Genomic DNA, 21,550 nt, shown 5'->3' with positions numbered 1-21,550 from the left:
GGATGTGAGGCTAAAGAATCATAAAGAAGACACTCATCTTCAATGGAAAATGGAACAAATTCACAGAAAATACAGACTAAGTCTTAAATTGCTCCATCAAGACAAAGAATTTCTACTGAAAGAACACAAAAAGTTACTGCATTTGAGAGTCTGTGAGCCTTATGCAACTGTAAACAACACAATGAGAGAAATATTAGAGACAAATATGCAAAATATGCACCATTTAGGATCAGCACCAGCTGGCAGTAGGATGTTTTCAGCTGAATCCCTTTTAAATAAAAGCAATAATAGTAAGGTTACGGACACAAGGTTCACAAAATCTGCTTTGCCAAAAAGCTCTGCAACCTATAGAATCAGTTCATCTAAAGCAAGTGAGTTATCCATCATGCAACTCAAAGACATTGCTCTAATCGACAGCATTTCAGAAAAAGAGCTGGCAAACCAGGAGGAGCAGAAGAGAAAGAAAAAGGAACGCTTGAAACAGCTCTATCGAGAAACCTTTCAACAGAAAATGCAGATTTTTCTCAGGACCTTAGATACAATTTAATTGCATATATAAACTGCTTCCTGCTGGTCTGTTTGCAGCTGTCTGTTCTAAAGTGTCCATGTCTGTACTATACACCTTTTGTAAGGCTACAACCTCCTCTCTTAGAACTCCAATGCTACCCGGCTTCCAGCCATTTGAACTGAATTGTGAATGTTCTACTGTTCCAAAGTCGCACTTATATAAGCCAAGTTAACAGTTCACTGAGCCTGATTTTTACATACAGTAACCATCTGGAAGAGCACTATAATTTTATTTGACTATTTAAAAAAATAAATAGTTACATTATCTGTAATATCGTATAGACACACTAGACCCCCCCCCCCCAGCATAGTGTGCAGCTAGGTGCTATGCTAACACGCTAAAGCTAACTTTATGGTAAATAGACGCTATCGTTACCCGTGTAAATACAAGGCCGTGGTTTTGTAGTAGTACAATGTCAACTAAAAATATCAGAATATATATAAATATGTACAAATGCAAACCGCGAGACAGCTAGGAGGTAAACAAAAACTCAATACTACGGAAACGCAAGGTAAGAGCTAGGTTTACGTACATAGGCGGGTTCGGAGGCGCTTTTTAAAGCGTGTTGATGACGTAAACAGCAATACTGTGAGTGGGAGCCTCACCCTTTTTTTTTTCTCCCACTAATTCAAATATTCACGTTGGTCAGGATCAAGGTGGGTCCATGTCGTTGTTTTTTTTTTTCAGAAACACAGGGCACTATAATACACTATATGGACAAAAGTATTTGGACACCTGACCATTAGCTGGTATTAAAATAGAGTGACCATTATGTGATCTTTTCTGCAACTCTTCTGACAAGGTTTCTCACAAAACTTTGAAGTATGTTTTTGGGGATTTGTGCCCATGCACTGAAAAGTGCATTTGTATGTCCGGGCACTGAAGTTAACTACGGACAAGGCATGTATAATTAAATACTACCAAATGTAATGTTATTGTTCCCTTTCTTATTGTGCTAGACAGACATTCTACTGTTGTTATCACTCAACAATAACTTTATCACAGGGCTTTAGATGTTATGTTACAAATAAAAGGTTTGGTTTATTTAACATAGAACCAAGCTTTAGCTTATTAACTTACTAAAAAAAGAAAAAATATTTCCTAATAGTGGTGGTTCTGTTAAATAAGTTGGTGTAGCTAACCAAGAAAACTGAGCCAACCAAATAACCTGGTGATAACAGCTAAGTCAATATAAACGCTTTCGCTACGGGTACCAATGCTTTACATAGAGATAAAGGTTCTGTCCAGCATTGCTGGCACCACTGTCTGCATTTAAGAACTGATAGGAATGCAAAGTCCTGAAAACTGTTTTACTGCTTTGTTCATGAAATGCTTCCCATTTTCCTCATGGTCAAAAGAGCACTGTGAACTGGAGACTCCATGAATAACGCTTGGTTTTTCTTCCACTGTGGAGATTCTAGAAGTGCTTTGTCTGTAAACAGAAAAAGAGAATTCAAGAATAATTTAATAAAAAAAATGGTCAAATAAATTCACTTTAATGTGCTTCCTCAGTTTTACTTTTGCTTGCCCAGGTATGTGATAAACTTAATGCTGCCACTCAGTTTCAATAATAAAACTGAGTAAAGTTGCTAATAAAGTTGCAAATTCTTGTAAATGGACCATTCAGTTGGTCATTAGAGTTTAATGCACTAATACTAAGATGCTTTAAGAAAACTTTTATTGTTGATAGTGCCATGCCAATAAAATTCTGTTCGAAAGTTCTTTTTTTAAAGAAGCATTTTCTAAACTAAATATAGGATATGCTATTACAAATTAAATAAAATATCCTACTTATTTGCTACAATTAAGTTGTTTAAGCACACAGTAGGCCTTAATGCACCCTTTGAACTTGACCTTGTCACCACTGCCCAATTAATCACAGGACACATATTCACATACTCACTCAATCATAACTGGGGAAATTTAGGAAAGCCAATACCCTTTCTATTTGTTTAATTAATAAAATATTTTTAAATTAAGATAATTAGCATAAAATGTAAAAAGGAGCAGTTCTTCATCTGGTTAATTGATGAATGAAACACCCCAGACATGTTATTTATTTCATGCAAACTTTGCAGTTGTGTTGCTTGGGTAAAACATTATTTTACTTAGTCTTACTTTCACTATTGATAGTAACGTGGGTTGGAAGAGATCGAGTGAGGTCAGCATATTCCAGTGTACACAACACAGCTTCATCACTCTCCAATGGTGCTTTACACACGAGCGCAAGAAAACTGCACAGCTGATTTCTCTCAAGCACCTCTACTGTCCCAACAAGTTCCTGTAGCCCAATACATTCAAACAGACAAATAAAGTATTACGGTGATACATTAACACTTGTTAAACATATACTACATTGCCAAAATGATGACTTATGCACATCAATGCGTGATTGTTGAACATTTAATTACAAAACCATGAGCATCAATACGATGTTGGTTACACATTTGCTTTTGTAAAACCCCCTACTTTTACAGAATGTAATGAAATAGAACAGAACAGAATAGAATAGAATGCAGCGTTCCACCACATTTTAAAACACTGAGATATTGTTTTATTTAGCTAAAGAACATTGAAGTGGTCAGGCATTAGCTTATGAGGCCATTTGATGTGGTTAAGGTCAGTTCTGTAAAAGCCAGTCAAGTTGTTTGGTGATGCTTGGCGTCATGCTTGGTGATCTTAGTCTTGGATGCGACGGCTCAGCCATGGTCATGCTGTTAATGAAGCTCCCAACAATCTGATGTCATAACTATTAGAGGTAATTTGAAACTCATAGAAAAAGATCATTGTTATTCTATACATGCCTAATTTACACAATAATAGCACTTACCATTGGTATCCCTATCATACAATATTCACCTTGTTGCTAGTCTTGATTTTATGCATGTTAGCAACAAATGTGACCAAAAAAGCCAAACAAACCAATTACCAGTGTTGTCCATATATGATTGGCCATATAGTGTGCATATATGCAAAATATAGTTAACTTCTTAAACTTATAGAATCTTTAGGAGATAATTGAATTCCTGTTACCTTAATGAGAGAAATCTGCTGTTTGCGTGCAGTTAAAGCATTTAGGTAAAGGCTTAGGTTCTGAAGAAAGGCTTTAAAATCGGACTGTAGATTCTCCTTGGTGATTTTTTCCAGTGGTATACATGGAGGAATGTTATGACGACTGATCTGCACTGTGCGTGTAAGGTCCAGCTCCATGTTATATGTTTCCAAGTAGACACCCTCATACGCAGTGTGAAATGTCACACAAACACTTTTGCCTTCTTTACTTTCTACAAAGTCAAACCCTGCTAACAGAAAGAATTTACATTTGAGTAAAACAACATAAAGCAAGCAGAGAATTGATAAAGTACAGTAATTGTAATGTACAGTACATATGTAGACATTATTTTTTACCAATCAGGTGATAAGCAGTTTGAAGGTCCTTGAGCTGCATATGCCGTGAAGTTAGCAGAGATTGCTTGTGTTCAACAAATTCCTCAATTTTATTTTCTTCTATCGGCAGTCCTTGGCCAATCTTATCTTTTAAAGTCTGAGGTGAAATAATAGAATAATGGGTAATACTTTTATAACTACTGTTTATTATATTCATGGACAGTTACATGCAAACTGAAATGTGTTGGGATGGGTTATTAAAGAGATATTTTTAAATCATTTAACTGAACTCAGCATCTGAAGTGTTTCCTTGAGAGTTTTGTGTTAGTTTAATAGTCTGGCGTGGGAGATTGGAGTCTTTGCATCACGACAATACAATGAAGTAGGTCAGTGAAAACACTGGGAATCTTTTCTCTGTAGTTTTGCCAGTTAAATAAAGTTATTGCTGTTACTGCATTTTTAAAAATGTCTCAGCTTTTCCAGAAATGTTATATAAACATTCACAGTGCAAAAATGTCATTAAAAACTGTAGTCATATTTATTTATTTGATTTTTTTACGTGACTTTATACACTTGTGTGTGTTATTTATGGCATGACCAGTGTTTTAAGTCATTTTTCTTGTTTCTATTTGTTCATTTTTATTTTTGTTTCTGCCAGGAAGTTCAGGATTGTTGTTGTGTTCTTGCATTAAAAACTGTAGTCAAATTTGGATTAAATGTGCTCATTGATTTATCTCAGCAAAACTAAAAGATTCATTATACTGTAACATTTGTGAACATAAAGCATTAGACCTGTTATTGTTATAATAATAAACCATTCCAATTCCACTTTCCAATAAACTTCCAATCCTTTCTTTTGTTATACAGTTGTATATTGTACAGTGGTACAATATGAGTTCAAATATTCATAAATAAAAATAGCACAGAGATAAAACAGATAACGAAATACACATTTTACTTGGTTAAATACCTTTAATGCTGAAGTTTCAGCCTGAATTTCATCTCTTCTTGCACAGAGCATTTCTACTGTAGCAGCAAGTTCTTGCAGACGCTCCTGCTGTTGCTTTTTCTGCAGTCCTGCATTTTCTGCTCTTTCCAACATTAACAAGTGATCAAACACACCTAAAATGTATTTCATTTTAAGACAAAGACACAGTTTTCAGTAAGTCAGTCTGTTACATGTGAAGGTTAACAATAAATTGTTTGTTTATTAGGATTTTAACATCATGTTTTACAATTTGGTTACATTCATGACAGGAATGGCAGTTACTCATTACACAAGGTTCATCAGTTCACAAGGTTATATCGAACACAGTCATGGACAATTTTGTATCTCCAATTCACCTCACTTGCATGTCTTTGGACTGTGGAAGGAAACCGGAGCTCCCGGAGGAAACCCATCTGGATGCGGGGAGAACATGCAAACTCTTGCTGTGAGGCGACAGTGCTACCCCCTTAGCCACCGTGCCGCCCTAACAATAAATTAATTTAACATACTTTAAAATGGTAATTAAGGTAATAACAATTTCTTTTTATGCTGTGTATGAGGGTGGTAAGTCTGGATGGGGATTTACCCCAATACTTTGGTAAGCCTAGAGTGACATTCGGTGTTAGATTTTGGGAAGAGATCTTCACGTGTCAGATGAGGCGAGTGCTAGCCTGCGGACCTAATGATTTCCACCAGATGGCTACACATACCATTACAGATCCTTTATCATACTTCACAGTTGTCACTTGACATAGTGGATTAAAATGTGTTTGACTTACTCCAATCATTCCATCTATCCAGATGTTAAAAAAAAAAGTTGATTCACCAGACTACATGACTTTTTCTGTTTGAGTTGAGGTTTTGACTTTCTTACATCTAGATAACTTTTTGGATTAGTGTTTGACACGAAAGGTGTTTGAATGGTGGCCCTGCCATAAATTCCAGCTTCGTAAAGCTCAAAGCTTACATTAATGTGCTCTTGTAATTATGTCGGGTTTTTTTTTTTGGAAAAACAATGCATTGACAATGCCGAAAATGTAAATGTAAATACACATCTATCGTGCATTACATTTTCCCACCTGTATTCCGACAAATCCTGTTTCTTCGCTACAATTGGCTGTTTGCCTGACCTACTCAACACAAGCAGTCCGCTGATTGGAGAATTTACTACCTGCCCAGCTAGCAGGAGGCGGGGTTTGCCGAAAACGGTTGAGAAAGAAATAAAACTCGCTAGCTTGTGTAAATTGTTCAAAAATATAGCTTCACTTCAAGTATAGTCTACATTGTAATGCTGTACACTATAATGTAATTCGTATGAACTCTTGAAAATACTAACTGTCCGACTAAGAAATTACACTAAATGGCTGACTAGCTCGTATCTAAAATTGAGAAAACTCCGGGTTCTGAATGATCAATACTCTAACTAGCATAAGTAACCAGTGTAAAAACGGACGTAAATGTACCTTTATGGTTTACGATATCCATTTTACTTAGTTTCTTCAGAAAGTAATTTTCAGTCTTTAAATGTGGCGCTTTCTGTGAGTCCAACCCAAAGTAACAAAAAAATACTGACGCTGTCAAACGTCGACTCAGGAAGAATCAATGCTACATTCACTTGCTTTTAGAATTACCTTAAATGTGGGTTTTCTAGTTTCTAAACATTAATTGTAAATTCATGTCGTAACAGATATTCGATTATCGCGATTTAATTAAATGAAGGTGGTGCGTGTGCATTCAATGGAAAACAATTGTTTGATGTAGAAAATGTTTGATTAAAAAAAAACAGATTCACAATGAGAATGCTCATACATGCGAGGGAATCTGTTTTGGTTACAGTAGGTACACTTCACAATCATTTTTCTTGTGGTACAAAAAACACATTTCTAACACTTTTTATTTTTATATTATTATTATTATTATAAAAACACATTGCAACATTTTTGCAGCATTGAATATAAGAAGCGTGACTTGTTTTACAAAATTTCGTTTTGCGTATATATATATATAATACCTAAGTAAGTAAATAATGATGAATATTTACATTTAAAATTTGCATTCAATTTACTACGCAGGTTTTTCCAAAACAAATTCTGTTAAGCTAGGAATCACATCTATTAAAGGAGCGTGTGAAGGCTGCTTTTGTTCACACTGGGAGATGGCGGTTGTTGTAAACAATAGGCTGTGGAGCGTCAGTATATGGCGCACTTACGCAGTCTAAAAGAGACGCGCTACTGTACCAAAGCCATGACCTCTCACCTGCTAGTGAGTTCTGCTTTGGGTAAGCATGTTGTAACTAATACACCGCATATCAACTAGATCTGCTGCACCACAGTGGACCAGAACTGATTTTTTATTCCAGCTGAACACTGAACTGGTTTTACGTGTGTTCAGTCGTAGAGAAATCAGAGCTCCGAGGAGCGCACGTGGGAAGTAACCAAAACTTTAGGAGATGTAATGTGAATGAGGAAGTGGTTTATATGTTGTGGTGTGGACACTAGATGCAGAGGTAAGTTTGCACTGTGTTACCTGGTTAAATCTGCCTAATAAACAAGTCAGATCAAACCACGACCTGTAGCATTTATAACATAATCAGCAGGCTCAGTTCTTCTTAATTTTGGGTCAAGATGGCAAAAGATCTAGGTGACTTTAGAATATGGTTTGTTATTGGGGCTCAGTGGGCTAAAGCTTAATCACACACTAAATCTAGGTAGGTGAGTGCATGTGTTGCATACACCAAGAAAACAGTATGTGTGTTAATGCTTGATCTCTACGTTGATGGGCTCTGTTGGCTCTTTTGGGGTCTAGTTTTCAATTTAAAAGCCATTTAACAGTATTACCTACCTATTCTAAATGATCACCTGTTTTATATGACATGAGTGGCATCCCAAGATGGCAACTTTTCTATCCACATGGCACTAGGGGTCACTATGGTCAACTCATTTGAACACCTATAAGAGCTTATACACTGCCTGGCCAAATAAAAGGTCACACACTGTAATATTTCATTGGACCGCCTTTAGCTTTGATTATGGCACGCATTCGCTGTGGCATCGTTTCCACAAGCTTCTGCAATGTCACAACATTTATTTCTGTCCAGAGTTGCATTAATTTTTCCCCAAGATCTTGTATTGATGATGGGAGATTTGGACCACTGCGCAAAGTCTTCTCCAGCACATCCCAAAGATTTTCAATGGGGTTCAGGTCTGGACTCTGTGGTGGCCAATCCATGTGTGAAAATGATGTCTCCCTGAACCACTCTTTCACAATTTGAGCCCGATGAATCCTGGCATTGTCATCTTGGAATATGCCCGTGCCATCAGGGAATAAAAAAATCCATTGATGGAATAACCTGGTCGTTCAGTATATTCAGGTAGTCAGCTGACCTCATTCTTTGGGCACATAACGTTGCTGAACCTAGACCTGACCAACTGCAGCAACCCCAGATCATAGCACTGCCCCCACAGGCTTGTACGGTAGGCACTAGGCATGATGGGTGCATCACTTCAGCCGCCTCTCTTCTTACCCTGATGTGCCAATCACTCTGGAACAGGGTAAATCTGGACTCATCAGACCACATGACCTTCTTCTATTGCTCCAGAGTCCAATCTTTATGCTCCCTAGCAAATTAAAGCCGTTTTTACCGGTTTTAGCCTCACTGACAAGTGGTTTTCTTAAGGCTACACAGCTGTTTAGTCCCAATCCCTTGAGTTCCCTTCGCATTGTGCGTGTGGAAATGCTCTTACTTTCACTATTAAACATATCCCTGAGTTCTACTGTAGTTTTTCTACGATCTGATTTCACCAAACGTTTAAGTGATCGCCGATCACGATCATTCAAGATTTTTTTCCGACCACATTCCTTCCTGGAAGATGATGTTTCCACACTGTCCTTCCACTTTTAAATAATGCGTTGGACAGTTCTTAACCCGATTTTAGTACTTTCAGCAATCTCCTTAGATGTTTTCTCTGCTTGATGCATGCCAATAATTTGACCCTTCTGAAACAGATTAACATCTTTTCCACGACCACAGGATGTGTCTTTCGACATGGTTGTTTAACAAATGAGAAGCTACTCACTGCATTAGTTAGGGTTAAATAACTTGTTGCCAGCTGAAACATAATCACCCATGTAGCACCTTTTTTTTGGCCAGGCAGTGTATATGGCCAGAACTATGTGGATTTAGTTATTGTAGTTGTACCCGTTCTAACAGGTGCATACAGTCAAGAAACCACCGAAATACGAACGCCAACTGAATACTACTAGTTTAGGAAAAATTGGGGGAATGCATTAAAAAAATGAATAGTAAGCTAACTGTTCGAACACACTATAACTTTGTTTTTTCCACAACATGGTCTTGAGATTTTGCTAACTGCTACACACATTACTGTGGTGAATAACCTTTATTTAACTCTTCTTATAGTTGCTGGTTCTCCTCAGTCCATGATGGATGACTGCAACAAAATCCTTCTGTTCCCAGAAACAGCAAATCTAATGTTGTGACGCATCAGTATGGACAACAATGGACAGAAGTACTTTACTCCTATTGACTTTGTGTTATTTGCATTGCTTCTGGTGGCCTCCATTGCTATCGGTTTGTACCATGCACTCTCTGGAGGACGCCAGAAGACCACGCAGGAGTTTTTGCTTGCTGACAGATCTATGAAGTGCCTTCCCCTTTCTCTCTCTCTCATGGCTACATTCCAGTCTGCTGTTGCTGTAGTGGGTACACCAGCGGAAGTCTACACCAACGGTACACAGTACTGGTTCATTGGCTGTTCTTACATCCTTGGCCTCCTGATTCCAGCCCACATCTTTATTCCTGTGTTCTACAGACTTCATCTCAATAGTGCATACCAGGTTTAGTCCTGCTGACTGCTCCCAATACTTATGATATATTTATTAATTCATAATTTTTTGTCAAATAATGCAATGTTATAGTACATGGCCAAAGGTAGGTGGACACTCAAACATCACATGTAAAACCACTTAGTCCAAAACAATGGGCAATAACATGGAGTTGTGCTGCACATACATTATTTACTAACACTTTGTTTTTGAATATGAGTGCATTCTTATTCAGACATTAGCATTAGTTAAGTTGTGAAATGATGTTAGGCAATGTGGCCTGGCTTGCTGTCAGCATTCTAATGCTCCAACATGTTCAAGTTTAGGATCAGGGTAGAAGGCCAGTTCAGTTCTTGACATGCCATTTCTGTTTAGACCTCCAGGGCATTTTCATGTTAAAGTAGAAATAACCCACAAACATTTGCCACAATTTCTCAAATATGTACAGTACAGGGGGCTTAGCCAGCAAAAAAGTTCCAGTTTATTAGTCCTCCTCCCCCAGAAATTTTATCTGTCACTGGGCATTTAGGTAAGTAATAATTTCCTGGCATCTGACAAACCCAGATTTATTAGACAGACTGCCAATTGGTAAAGTATGATGAATCACACAAAGAAGCTTTTTTTACTGGTTTATGGTTTATACCTTTCCAAATTATTTTTGGTATTGCAGAGGGTGATTTTGGATGTATGTGAAGCTGTCACGGCAATCATTAAAGCTTCCCATAAATAATTGTGTGTTGCTTCCAGTCTGTTTTAGGAACAACAGTTGTTCTTGTGTTACATGCCTATACACTTAGCAATCACTTTTTGTAAGCTTGTGTGGCTACTTTACAACATTTGTCTTAAGGAAATTGCATGACTGCATGTTAGCCAGAACAACTAATTTGAGAGTGTCCACATAAATTTGGACATATAGTATATTATAGAAGTATAGATTTTGTGTAGACACGTACCGTCATTGTTGAAGAACTATTCCTTTTTATTTGTCTGTCATCTCAGTATCTAGAGCTGCGTTTCTCTAAAGTGGTCCGAATATGTGGAACAGTCACCTTCATTTTTCAGATGGTAAGTATTAATCCAAACAAGTATAAAATACCTAAATATGATAAATGATTTAATGCAAATCTTTAACAAGTCTTTAAATCTTTAATGCAAATCTAGTTTTAACTGCACATCTTTGTTAATTGTTGTTGTACACGCAGGTCATTTACATGGGTGTTGGTGTATATACTCCAGCCCTTGCACTAAATGCAGGTGAATGTCTTTGAATTTAGTTTGAAATGCAACGAATATAGAAATACAAAATATATATACATTATGTTTACCATGTGAGATCATTTTAACTTTCTCAACCATAGGTATTTTAAGCTTAGCACAAAGGGCTGCAGTGGCTGCAGGTTTTCATTTAAGCCAAGTCAATGTATAATCAGACTTTTTATTAAGGAGTTGTGTCCTTTTTATTTAAAACAGTCTGCTGATTTAAATATCTAAAATAATTATTTTTCTTGTTCATAATTTGATGCAAGCACCACTGTGTTGAAACATCATAATCCTCAAAAACCTGTGACTGACCAAGTGGAAATTACACATTAAAGTACGCAGTCGACATAGACCTATAACTCAAATCGTAGTGTGGCAATTCCCAGACTTCAAGAACTCAACTCAAACCAGCTGGATTTTAGTCCAGTAATTAGGTTCATCAATGGCTGTAATGCTTGGCACACAGAACAGAATAATTAGCCGCATTGACCCCCTGACAATTGCAACAAGTGTTTCGATATTTTTTTTTGGTCATAAGTGATCAGACAATCCAGTTGGTCAGTATAATTTAACCTTAACTAATCTGATCTACCCAGCCAAGTCAAGTCATAAGTATTGTTCATTACATACCACACTCTGAAGCGTAGGGGGAATGCAACACAATCTTGGCATCATTCATGAAAGAACTATTTAAATCCAACATCAATGCGTATTTACAAGCAAATTCACATAGGTTTTAGTGCCAATAATAGTATTTCTATTTGCCTTTATATTTGAAATCTCTAACAATGGTAAAAATATGAAAATAACTCTGCTCTCAGATTTCTTACTTGATTTACAAGTGTTCAGAATCAGTAAAAGGTCTACTATGAAACCTTACGCAGGACTGAGATATATTAAGAATTACAGAGAGCTTGATTTCCTGGCAATCTGTTGTGCATGTATTGGATAAAAAAAAATTCAACCACGTCAGGTACAGGCACACAATGATACATTGGGCGTAAGGACCCTGGACAGGGCATCAATCTATTGCAATCCATCCATTGTATCTGCCACAAACGTAATTGTACTTAACAACAAGAGGAGCCATATGACAAAAGAGCCACATTATTATATCCCAAAATGCATTGTACTAAATAGTTTTTTAAGCATAAGTTCAGATTGTAAACTCATAACTTGCTTTTTTATTTTAAATTCAGTTACTGGTTTTCACTTATGGGGAGCAGTATTAGCAACCGGACTCGTTTGTACAGTATACACAGCACTGGTAAACAAATTTTCTGCTACTTAAAAATCATGGTTATCTTGTTGAATAGTTTCTTATGACTCATTTTTTGCTGCTTTGCAGGGGGGCCTGAAGGCAGTTATATGGACTGACGTGTTTCAGACAGTGGTGATGTTTGCAGGTCAGCTGGCAGTCATCATAGTGGGTGTGCAGAAGGCTGGAGGTCTCTCTGAGGTTTGGAGGAAAGTGACAGAGGGAGATCGCATCTCGGGCATAGAGTGAGAAATTGTTCTTTGTTCAAAAAAAATTGTAGGATCTTTTTATGCTAAATATGTATGAAATATCTGTATCCAAATTGTCTTCTATTAATGTTTACTGCTTTAAAAAGGTTTTGACATAATTTGTAAAAAAAAAAAAAAAAAAAAAAAGTAAACCAGTATAGTCTGGACCTGAAGCTTCTTTTTCTTTTGTTTCTTTTTCTGCTGTTAACTATGCATCACCCAGCACCCTCTTTCGAACATGACCTATCTGATGAGACCGTTAGCTGCAACTAGTAACCAAGCAGTTGGTTAGCTACAAGTTTTTTGGAGAAATGATGTGCTGGTCTATACTATTTCTATATTGTAGCTGTTGTGTATGATGTGGGACTTAGAAAGCAAGTATGGTGCCTGAATGGGGAAAAAGCAAGAGTAAAAGATCAGTCAGTCAATCAAACAGCTTATCAACCAATCATTAAATAGTAATGGATAAATAATAATTAAACAAAATGTATATATGTATTTAAAATTTTAAATTATGTTTTTGTGAATGTTCCATTATTTCTTTCTCGTGTTCTTTTAGCCTAAATCCAGACCCTACAGTGAGACACACATTCTGGACATTGGCGTTTGGTGGTGTGTTTCTGTTGCTGTCTTTGTATGGGGTGAACCAAGCACAAGTGCAGAGGTACCTTAGTTCTCGGACAGAAAAAGAGGCTGTGATGTAAGTACTTGGTTAAAGTGGGTTTTCTTTGAATGCTGATGTTTAGCCTAGTTTCTCCCCTGTAAAGCTTGTTCTGACGTCATTTACAATCTCTTGTAGGTCATGCTACATGGTGTTTCCCTGTCTTCAGGTTGCTTTGGCTCTAAGCTGTCTGATGGGACTTGTGATGTTTGCATGTTATGGTCATAACAACCCTATACAAAAACAGTATGTCTACTCTAAAGATCAGGTCAGCATATCTAAAATATAAGCATAACGGTCAACATTAAAGAGTGCCATTTAGGTCTTCATTAATTTAGAATATATATGTAACACATATGGCCCTACTAAATCCACGGGAAAATATGCTTAATTTTACAGACATACTGTTTCAAAAATCAACAAAAGTGCCACATTTCACTGCAGTTATTAAATAACACCAATATATTGAACGATAGAAAAAATAGAAGCTACATTACACAGCCTACCTTAATAGTTGAATGTAAACCTAGAACATTCAGCGACGGTGCAAGGCTCATCCGTGTTTTGACACCCCCTCACCCCTCTGCGTCAACAGAATTTTCCAAACTCACTTACCTGAGTAGTGTTTTTAGCTGCTTTACACTTCAACATCTTGGACATTTTGACTAACCGATTGCTAACTTAATTGGCGTAAGTTAGCAATCGGTTAGGATTGCTAGGACTGCCTTATATTGCCAGTTAACCAGTATACGTGAGGCACTTAAACGCTACTCAAATGAAAAATGAAAAATTGCTAAACATGAACATTAACTTTTGAATTTCACAGCGAATTGCAGCCCCGGTTCTGGACCGCTGCGGTTGGGGGGGCAGTGGAACTCGGTGCGTTGCAGGGGGGGGGGGGGGGGCCAAAGTGGATAGGGTCACACGTAACCGAGCGCAGGTTCACCAAGGGGAGGGGAGCGTGTAGGAGGAATACGGGACTGAGCGCAGGTTCACCGAGGGGAGGGGGGCGTGTCGGAGGAATACGGGACCGAGCGCAGGCCAATTAAGGGGAGGGGGGCGTGTCGGACTCGGTTCGAAGGGGGCTCACGGTCACTTCTTGTGCATAAGGCCCAGAATTTGGTGCTACGCCCCTGCTTGGGGGGACACAGACACAATTTGGGGGGGCAATGCCAGCGCCGGCCCTGGCGAATTGCATATTACATGGGAAACGACTATTGCAGGATTGTGGTAATACAAGTATTTAAAGTACAGTGGACACTTGACTTACAAATTTAATTGGTTCCGAAGGGCTGTTCTTAAGTCAAAATGTTCGTTAGTCAAACCTATTTTTCCCATAAGAAATAATGTAAACAGAATTAATCCGTGCCAGACCTCCCAACCACCCTCTTACCTAATCTCTCTAATGTCTTAAATGCTTTTTTGTATGTTTTCCCCTAATCTTAAATTATAGAATAGACATTCCTGTAATAAATAATAATAAACAACAATTCACAGTAGTACTGTACATAAAAAACACCATAGTACATTTTCTTCTTTTTATATAAAATGTATCTACCAGAAACAACAATAACTCTCATATTTCTTTATTATTTTCTTTTTTATTTCAGTAGTGTTGTATTTTGTAGGTGTAACTGCACGAAAGAAAGAATACTTTACTCAGCGATTTCCTTCTTCTCTCTCACTCACCCTTCTGTCTGATACACAGTGACAGCTACTGGCAGGAATAATTATACAACACAACAAATGTAATAGATTTTTTTTTTTTTCAGCACTACGCTTCCTATGCACAGTCTTTGGGGACATTCTAATATTGAATTTTACAAAATATAAAGAAAACACCGAAAAAACACCGTCTGCTGTCCGAATGTTCGCTCACAGTCTATATATAGAGATACGGTTGGAGTGAAGTTGTTCGTGATGTCACGTGTTTCGCGAATTTCTGTTTGTAATCCGAAATTTGTTCGTACGTTAAGTTGAAAAAGATAGTTCGTAACTCGAAATGTTCGTATGGTAAACCGTTTGTAACTGTATTTGTAGAGTATTTTAAAGGTGAAATTCTGATTTAGGGCTTTCTCTACAAGAATCAGATTTAGCCACACCAATTCATGACACAGCAGAGGCAAATTGGCTGCTTTTTATTATAGAGCGTCTCCACCCTAGAATATTAAAAATTGAGGGGCGCTTAGATGGTATAGCAATATGCCATTGGGTCTCGAATTTGATGCCATATTTGTGTAAAATTTTTTTCAGTTATATTCAGACAGACACAATACATCATACAAAATGTATCTTTACACTGTCAGCTAAAAAGAATATTGATGCTGAAATAGTACTTCAATGGAGTACTTCAATATGATCATTTGTATTTGTATTTCTATCTTAATGTTTACCTTTTCTACACTTGATGTTTCACATCAGATGGTGCTGTACTTTGTCATGGACATGCTGCAGGACCTTCCTGGACTTCCTGGATTATTCGTTGCATGCTTATTTAGTGCGTCTCTCAGGTAAGGAAAAAATTACTGCATTCAAAAGCTATAAAACATCCCGAGCTTTTACAGCCAAATGAATGCTAACATTGTTGGTTAGGACCAGATTTGCATACTTTGCATTGACCTCAGTGACTGAGTAGCTGCAAAAATATATTAATTGATGATAGATAATCCCAGAACAGATATTTATATTTATCATGAGCACATACACATGTACAGTACAATGAAATTATTTTCCTGCGTAGCCCAGCTCGTTTGAAAGCTGGGGTCAGAGCGCAGGGTCAGCAATTGTGCGGTACCCCTGGAGGCTCCATGTGCCCATCCTCCACCACACACACACACACACGCACACAGGTACCCAAACCAGTCCCGTAGATCACATATTGCAATGGCAGCAGGAAGACACACTGTCTTACCTACACAGCAGATTGTGCTCGTTTGGACGCTTGGCCAGGTCTGCGGCTCTGCTGAGAGTTGAACTTGTGAGTTTGAACATTCCGCAGTGGTGTATTAGCATAGAGACAGTTAGTAGAAGGGTCAGTTACTTTGGCATTGGATTACATGTGTTGTGTGTAATCAGGTGCGTACACTGTATGGACAAAAGTATTGGGACACCATTTCTAATTGCTGAATTCATGTGTTTCAACCACAGCAAATGCTAACAGTTATAATAAAACAATTATATAAAGAAAATTATATGCTTTCAACTTTGCAGCAACAGTTTAAGGAAGGCTCTTTCCTGTTCCAGCTTGACTGTTCCCCTGTTCACAAAGCAAGATTCATAACTACATGAAGAAAAGTTTGGTCCAGTGGTCTTCAGGAACACCTGAACTGGACCTAGTGCTCAGCCATACAAATGTTCTTTTGACTATGAGCACAAATTCTCACAGAAATACTTTAATGTCTTGTTTCTTACAAGAAAGACATTACAAGACATTACATTACAAGACATTACAAGACATTACTTGTTTCTTACAAGAAAGACATTAAAGCTTCTTGCCTTCTCAGAAGATTGGCTGTTGTTCTAGATGAAAAGATTAAATAAAGGTCACTCTATTTGGACACCTGTCCATAAGCTTGTTGGACATCCAATTTCGAAAACAAATGGTATTAAAATATTTTTAAATACTGGCTTACATTGTAAAGGGTTTCAAAGACCCTGTGTGAGGAGAAACTCTGCTCCTGCTTTTATTTATCCACGTGACTAGACGGAAACTACAATCAAGCTTTAGGCTGATGATTTTAATCTAAAGTTAGCTTGACTGTGGACTTGCATTTGCAACTCAGTTTTATGCTTAAGCAGGTGGCTTAGAGATGGAGAATTCTTTGGACCTCCACAGCTGAAGTTGAAAAACCCTGGTCTGTCTGTTATAGATCTGTCAGAGTAATGTTGTTTAAATGATCTGTGGATCTGAGGTGCAGAATCTCTTTATTTGTTCATGATCATTATATTCATGCTGAATAAAAATCACCCATTTGAACTAATATAGAAGAAAATTTGAGAAATAACATCATTTTCTCTTGACGTGTGTTCATAAGCATGTAAGTTTATACCTTTACTTGATAAAGAAAAGCCTTACTTTAACTTAGTCTTAAATACTTATAAAGGTAAATACTGTTTGATTAGTCTTTGTGTGTAATTCAGGTTTCAGCCTTCTGCAAAACTGGACACCTGTGCTTAAATTTCAGTAAAAATAAAGAAAAATTAAGAAAAAAAAAACATTACCACCTCCTTTATAAGAAAGAACATTTGTAAGTTTTAATGTACAATTTCTGCTTTTTGTTAAATTAACATATTGATGAATTTATATATAATATTTATTTAATTTGTATAATAAATCATATAATGTGGCATGAGCAAAAGTTATGCCACATTTTTTTTGTTTGTTTAATGTAAAAAAAAAATTTTTTATTCAGTTTAGCAAATTCATAGAAACTAGCCTAGGCCTAAGGAAGAAAAAATAAATAAATTATGAAATCATGTGTCCAATTTTTGCATAGCATTGAATACTTAAGTTTTAAATCAGGACCAGATTAATTTAAATTTGTATTAATATTTGAATGTTATTCTGTTCTCCAAAGCACAATCTCCTCGGCTTTCAATTCACTGGCCACAGTAACAATGGAGGATTTAATCAAGCCATATTATCCCTCTATGACAGACGCTAGAGCCACATTGCTGTCCAAAGCTCTTGGTAAGAAATAATTGTTATTTCTTTTGCACAGAAACATTTAGCTTATCCAGTATTCATGTAAACATGTACTTTTATTTCTTTATGTAGCTTTTTTATATGGCCTTGTCTGCCTTGTTATGGCTTATGCCATTCATATGTTGAAAAGTTCTGTTTTACAGGTAAGCAATTTGTGTTATGGTCACTACTGTGTTTCTTCTCTAAATAAACTAAATAGTCTAAATATAAAGTAATAATGAAACCCAACAGAAACATTCTGAAACATAGTTATTCATACTTCATGCTGAACATTCCTACCACATTTCTCATTTAAAGGTTGCTCTCAGTATCTTTGGGATGGTAGGAGGTCCCTTGCTGGGTCTTTTCTGTCTTGGGATATTTTTCCGTTGGGCCAATAGCACTGTAAGTATCTGTAGTGAAGACGTTTGCAATAAATACTGAGCAGAGTCACAGAGCTAAGCTTTTTTGGTTGACTTTCCTCTTGCAGGGTGCTGTGACAGGGCTGGCTGCTGGTCTGGTCATGGCTTTCTGGGTTGGCATTGGTGGATTTGTAGCACAAATGTCAAGTACCATACATCCAGAGAACTTCACCGATTCAGGAGCAACAGCAAATAGAACTGTGGCTTCTGTAACAATATTAACTTCAATCACTGATGAACCAAGGTAACATTTATTGCTAAAATTACATTAATTATTAAAAGAAATTATTTGCACCTTTGAGATAAATTGGAACATTGTGAGCCACACCTTGGTCAAAAGTTACTGACAGGGACAGTCAGTCACTTGTCACAATAAATTCTAAGTGCCACAAAGAAAGCCAGAGAATTGGATTAGCATCTTGCTGATCTAGTCGTAACAAAAAATGTTTGTGCACTTCGTGAAGTTGAAGGCATCTCGCAGTAGTTTGGCTAAAAATCACATTAGTTTGACCAATAATGTACCTTTTTTTTCTGTACCCTTGCTTTACATTTCCAGCTTGTTGTTTCATAGAGACTGCAAATGGCAATTACTTAATTAGCAAAATCAGGCCCTAGGAATATAGTTTACATTATAGATTTAATCCAATTCCATTTTTATTTCATGTCCATTTCTGTCCTGTAGTTGTTGTTGTTTTTTTACCATAATTGTTGGTGTCTTCTGCCTGTTTTCAATACTCGTATTCATTTTTCCTTTAGTAAATCTGTTGGGCTGCATGGGTTCTATTCTCTTTCATACATGTGGTACAGTGCCTTCAACTCCTCCATCGTGGTTCTTGTTGGACTCCTTGTCAGTCTAATTACAGGTGGGAGAATCATTTTGGACTCAAAACAATGATTTACTGACATATGATGCTATTAGATGCATATTCTCTATCCCTTGTATAGATGTTTGTGTCAGCTACATAAATATTATTTTAATATTTTCATGTCTTTTCCCAATCAGGTCCAACAAAAAAAGACAACTTAAACGCAGACACTGTTTATCCCCTGGTGGATAGAATGCAATCAGTCCTGCAAATGCTGCTAAAACCCAAGCTGTTTTGTGATCCCACTTTAGACGCAGAGGTAATTTTAGTAAATTCCAACATGAAATGCAACACCTCACACATTAGCATGATTTGTTTTATATTGTAAGTGCTGAATGCATAATTTGTTTCTGTGTTTACAGCAAATTACTACCCATCATGAACAAATAAATGGTTATGGCAAGCCAGAGAGAAACACAGGTACAGAAGAAGAAAGAAAAACCTTTCTACCATTGAGCCAAAGATCTTATTTGGAGCAGGAAACCTCAGTGTGAACAGCCATCAGATACTGATGTGCAGAACTGTTCTGGAGTATTATCATTTGCTATTATTATTTGCTTTGTTGCTTTGTTTTGAAAAAATATTCATGTCAACTACAGATGTGAGCTAATAATGAAAAAGGAGTAAAGTTCACTATATGAAAAGTCAATGTAAAGTACCTTACAAATATTAACTCATTGTAAAATCAAGTCAAATAAAAATTCATGACGTGACAAGTGTAAATAAGTTTTTATGTGGAAATAAGTTAACATTCTTTATAGGGAACAAACCTCTGCACATTTTATTGTGCAATTATTGTTTATTGGCTGAATGTAGCATGAAATAAAAATAGGTCATGCACAAGGTCATAATTTTTGTTGTATTTTTTTTTGTTTAATATAAAGAAATTGAAATTGTGGACTAAAATATACTTTTTTTTCACCAGGTAATTCAATGTATTGGATTTGTACCTTTTCTACTTGAACCATATAATTTTGGACCTAAACTGTGTAGAAACAGTTGCTCTTGTGTATGTCTGTTATGAGGACACATACGATTATTAGAAAAAAATATCAGGAAGAAAACCTATGCAAATATGTTACATATACTGGCGCTGTTATCTTTTTTATACAATGATATTCAAACATACTATCTTTAACATGGCAGCTCATTTGTATGTGTCAATAAGTCCTTTCATTCACTTATTTGTATTTGTAAATGAGATTTCATGTGTGCAATGAAAATAGAAGTCATAGAAGTGAGTTTAAGAAAATGTTACAAATCAGTTAAAAAGCAAATTGGCTAGCAGTGTTTGGCTAGTTACATAAAATCATAACAGTATGTTGGTGAAGTACTGAACTAGTGTTTTGAAGGTCATTGGTTCAGATCCAACCACTGCCAAGTTGTCACTGTTGGGTTTTTGAGCAAGACATTTAAACTTTAATTGATCAATTTTAAGCAGCTTTGGATAAAGGTATTGTAATCTGGTATTGTTTAACACCTCACCTTGTTTTAAAGCATAACCCACAATCCACATACTACTAACATTGTTTTAACACCAAATATTGTTTTAAATCCACCACCAAGGCTTGAGTCAAAAGTTTGATTGGTCCATAGTGGTTAAATGGTATAAAATCCATCATGTTGGCTTGAGGGTTTTCTTATAGACTAACTTTAAAAATAAGCAGTAATGACAGGTAGTGTTTTTAAAGTGATTAACTTACTCCTGTTTGTATTTAAACAGTTAGACAGAATAACCTGAATATGGTAAGCAGTAAACTACCATGTTTTATCACTATTTTTAATCTTCTTTGATCATGCAGCATTTTTCTGTGTTTCTGGTAAACAAAAGGACACCAACTGTCAAATATGAAGGAGGAAGCATAATTGTCTGGGGCTCTTTTGCTGGCTCTCAAGTTGGTGACTTCCACACTGAAATGACTTGCACAATGGGGTGATTAGAATCCTGACCCAAAGTGGTTTCCAGAATTCGGCAGCATTATGCAATACCCTTTGGCCTATGTCTACTTTGTTGATTATCCAAAATCTAATATTATCTAAAACATACTTCCATCAAACTACAAGTGCAACATGTTTGGGTACTTCTGCAAGGATCTTTCTGAACAAATTTTCTGAACAGATTTCTATTATTGAATGAAGGTAGATACTTAAAACTAAATGTAAATACAATTTTGTTAAAGAAATTTTGGAATTGATTTGATTGATTGTTCTATGCTTTAGATTATACTACACAGAGTCAGAACACCAATTCATCGCAGGTCCTCCCCCCTATATAGCTCATCATTTCTGAAGGTAGATGTCCCACTGGCCAACAGTACCACTGGGGATTCAAACCCTGGATCCCACCAGTAGAGGAATAGCTA

General features: G+C 36.7%; 2 protein-coding genes across 4 annotated transcripts; one reads left to right on the top strand and one right to left on the bottom strand.

The window, feature by feature from the left end:
- Positions 1-1,864: 1,864 nt before the first annotated feature.
- cenpo (centromere protein O) lies at positions 1,865-6,484 on the bottom strand. 2 transcript variants are annotated; one of them, XM_063007785.1, is made up of 6 exons: positions 6,407-6,484; positions 4,926-5,077; positions 3,977-4,112; positions 3,602-3,870; positions 2,687-2,849; positions 1,865-2,000 (listed from the first exon to the last, which is right to left on the bottom strand). In XM_063007785.1, exons 1-6 carry the CDS (start codon positions 6,426-6,428, stop codon positions 1,891-1,893), a joined length of 852 nt encoding a protein of 283 aa, XP_062863855.1. In that variant the 5' UTR covers positions 6,429-6,484; the 3' UTR covers positions 1,865-1,890. The 2 variants fall into 2 exon arrangements, with proteins under 2 accessions (XP_062863855.1, XP_062863856.1); XM_063007786.1 differs by having other exon boundaries at positions 3,602-3,867.
- A 633-nt stretch (positions 6,485-7,117) lies between these two features.
- Positions 7,118-20,019, top strand: slc5a6b (solute carrier family 5 member 6). 2 transcript variants are annotated; one of them, XM_063007427.1, is made up of 17 exons: positions 7,118-7,221; positions 7,335-7,449; positions 9,364-9,800; positions 10,788-10,853; positions 10,991-11,042; positions 12,248-12,315; positions 12,397-12,551; positions 13,114-13,254; positions 13,354-13,483; positions 15,637-15,725; positions 17,793-17,905; positions 17,993-18,063; positions 18,218-18,304; positions 18,390-18,565; positions 19,078-19,184; positions 19,325-19,446; positions 19,550-20,019. In XM_063007427.1, the coding sequence occupies exons 3-17, from the start codon at positions 9,453-9,455 to the stop codon at positions 19,679-19,681; spliced, it is 1,857 nt and encodes a 618-aa protein (XP_062863497.1). In that variant the 5' UTR covers positions 7,118-7,221; positions 7,335-7,449; positions 9,364-9,452; the 3' UTR covers positions 19,682-20,019. The 2 variants fall into 2 exon arrangements, with proteins under 2 accessions (XP_062863497.1, XP_062863496.1); XM_063007426.1 differs by having other exon boundaries at positions 7,124-7,449.
- Positions 20,020-21,550: the final 1,531 nt, after the last annotated feature.

The sequence above is a fragment of the Trichomycterus rosablanca genome, chromosome 13 (assembly GCF_030014385.1).
Source record: "Trichomycterus rosablanca isolate fTriRos1 chromosome 13, fTriRos1.hap1, whole genome shotgun sequence".
NCBI lineage: Eukaryota > Metazoa > Chordata > Actinopteri > Siluriformes > Trichomycteridae > Trichomycterus > Trichomycterus rosablanca.
Note: the sequence above shows the minus strand (reverse complement) of the source record. Positions and strands in the feature narration are given on the sequence as shown.